The 2,358-nt window shown below is 31.1% G+C and overlaps 1 protein-coding gene across 1 annotated transcript in view; it reads left to right on the top strand.

Annotated features, from left to right (window-relative positions):
- Positions 1 to 2,358, top strand: part of LOC106476764 (bromodomain adjacent to zinc finger domain protein 2B-like) — a gene marked incomplete at its 3' end in the record, with an annotated part of 12,946 nt that overhangs the window by 1,943 nt on the left and 8,645 nt on the right. The window contains exon 2 of the mRNA XM_022380532.1: positions 485 to 559. Coding sequence (XP_022236240.1) covers positions 485 to 559 — 75 coding nt within the window. The remainder of the gene's footprint in view (positions 1 to 484; positions 560 to 2,358) is intronic.

The following is a 2,358-nucleotide window of genomic DNA, read 5'->3' on the forward strand; positions in this document are numbered from 1 at the left end:
GGCTTATAGAGTTGTGTTCTGTAATACAGTGGGTGATTTTGTTACATATTACTGGCTTATAGAGTTGTGTTCTGTAATACAGTGGGTGATTTTGTTTTTGTACTACTGGTCTATAGAGTAGTGTTCTGTAGTAGAGTGGGTAATGTTGTTTTTGTAGTACTGGTCTATAGAGTGGTGTTCTGTAATACAGTGGGTAATTTTGTTTTTGTAGTTTTGGTCTATAGCGTAGTGTTCTGTAATACAGTGGGTAATTTTGTTTTTCTACTACTGGCCTAAAGAGTGGTAGAACTTTCTATTTATGGGACAGAGTCAGTTTGGAAAAGATTTACATGGTAATGCTACAAATCTCAAAGCATTTTTGTCTTGCATCTTTATAAGAAAAGTGTTTGCTCATTGATTGAACTGTGGTTTTAAATCTCAAGATGTGATATTAATTTAGCTGCATAGATAAGTAAAACTTCAGTCCCAGTCTTTTTGTTGATAGAAGAGACTCAGCAGGCTCAAGAACTTAAGAAATTGGAAAAGAAACGAGAAACCAAAAAGTCAAAACGGCAGAAAGGTTTGGGAAGGTTGAATTGGCTTATTTCAGTGTTTCTTCCTTCATTTAATTAATTTTATATGATATCCTTCTTTCTTTGTCTGACTTGGTTGTGGAAAGCAAGGGTACAGATATTTTTTATGTTTTTTTTAATTGTTTTTCCATCTGCAACTTCATTTTAGTAAACATTAATCTGTGTTCCTAATTTTAAAACAATAAGATGGCTTGGGATAAAAAGGGAAGTTCGAAGATAATATATATATATAAGAAACATAAGTTTTGGACAGACAGACCTGGATCTTTGGTTACTCAAAATATTGATAATATTTGGTTTAAATATTTTTACTCCTGGATGGGTGCATTGCCTTAAAGGGTCAGATTACACCACTGAATAAAAAAAAATTATAGAAAAAAAAAGCTGATCTTTTTTTACAGACATTAAGAGTTGAGATTTATTCCATAAGAAAGTTTAATGTATTTAATTTTGTATAAAAAAATTAGATTTTGGATTAATTTCAGCATGTTCCCAATGAAATCATTAGTGTTTGTAAATTTTTTCTGAGTATAATGTGGCGCACATTACCACTTAGTGTGGAAGTCATCATAGTTTGAAAAAAATAATGTTTTCTTGTAACTTGAATAAAAGTGAAGTTCTATTGAGTTTTTAGCCAATCACTATTTCCCAATCTTGGTTGTTATGGTGATATAAAATTACTTGTAACTCAGCTTCAAGAAGTCATAGGCTACTGACCTAAACATATTATTAAAGCTTTTTTTTCTGTTCTTTTTAAATGTAAAAAACAAAAAAAAGGGGGTTTCAGTTCAGCAGAGATTTGCCCGTAGATCAGAAGAAAGTGATAAAAGCTTAACTTTGTGATATTTTGTTAGAATATAAGGTGCTTGTGAACAACTAATACTAAATTACAGTCAAAGTTTGTAAAACCTTACTTTTTCATTTTATACTTTATTTTAATTATAATGATAAAATATGAATGTATGATACTTTGTTTTTGTGAAACAAGATGAGGTAGGCTTGTTAAATCAATATGTATTTGACTATATCAAGTTTTGTTTTACCGACAAGGCCATGGTGTTAGGTCTCGATTGCATTAGGCCGTACTGTCCTAAATAAATACATGAATGGAGAAAGTGACTGAATATAAAACTGGTTTAACGCGCATTACTTTTAGTGAATGATATCTTCTCGTTAACTTTCAAACATTATCTATGAAAATAAGTTATTTTATTTGTAGAAGATTTTAAATCTGTAGAAAGTAATTTCAAATTTCAACCAGTAGGTTTATTTCCCAATGTAATTTAATAAATCATACCAAAGCTGCATCTGATCGACGTTAATGAGCCTCATTGAGTTAATACTGTGTTCTTTTATAGTAGGCAAATATCTAATTATTCTATACACTATATTTCTCATGTATAAAATTTTGATATCTTCCTAAGTTCTAATTTTGGGATTTACTAAATCATGTTTCTTTTTTGTAGCTCGATAGATCAAGTTTCATGACATAGCTACATTTTGATATTTTGGGTGGGGGGGGGAGCATAGCTTTAAAACTTTTGTACGGTACTTCCATGTTCCGATGCCTGTTTTTGATTGGTCAGTTACAGAGAGCATGTGATTTAAGTTTAGTCACTTTTCAAAAAGATCCTGGTCTCCTCTGTTTCTTGCGAGAATCAAGTTTCATGTGTGTTTGTCTGTCACTTCTGATGGTTACCATCCCATAATCCATAAATACAGTCCATTTTATTTTCTAACTCTACCTCATTATGCAGTAGTCCACGTGAATGATCAACCATTATTT

Source organism: Limulus polyphemus, unplaced genomic scaffold, assembly GCF_000517525.1.
Source record: "Limulus polyphemus unplaced genomic scaffold, Limulus_polyphemus-2.1.2 Scaffold11494, whole genome shotgun sequence".
Taxonomy (NCBI): domain Eukaryota; kingdom Metazoa; phylum Arthropoda; class Merostomata; order Xiphosura; family Limulidae; genus Limulus; species Limulus polyphemus.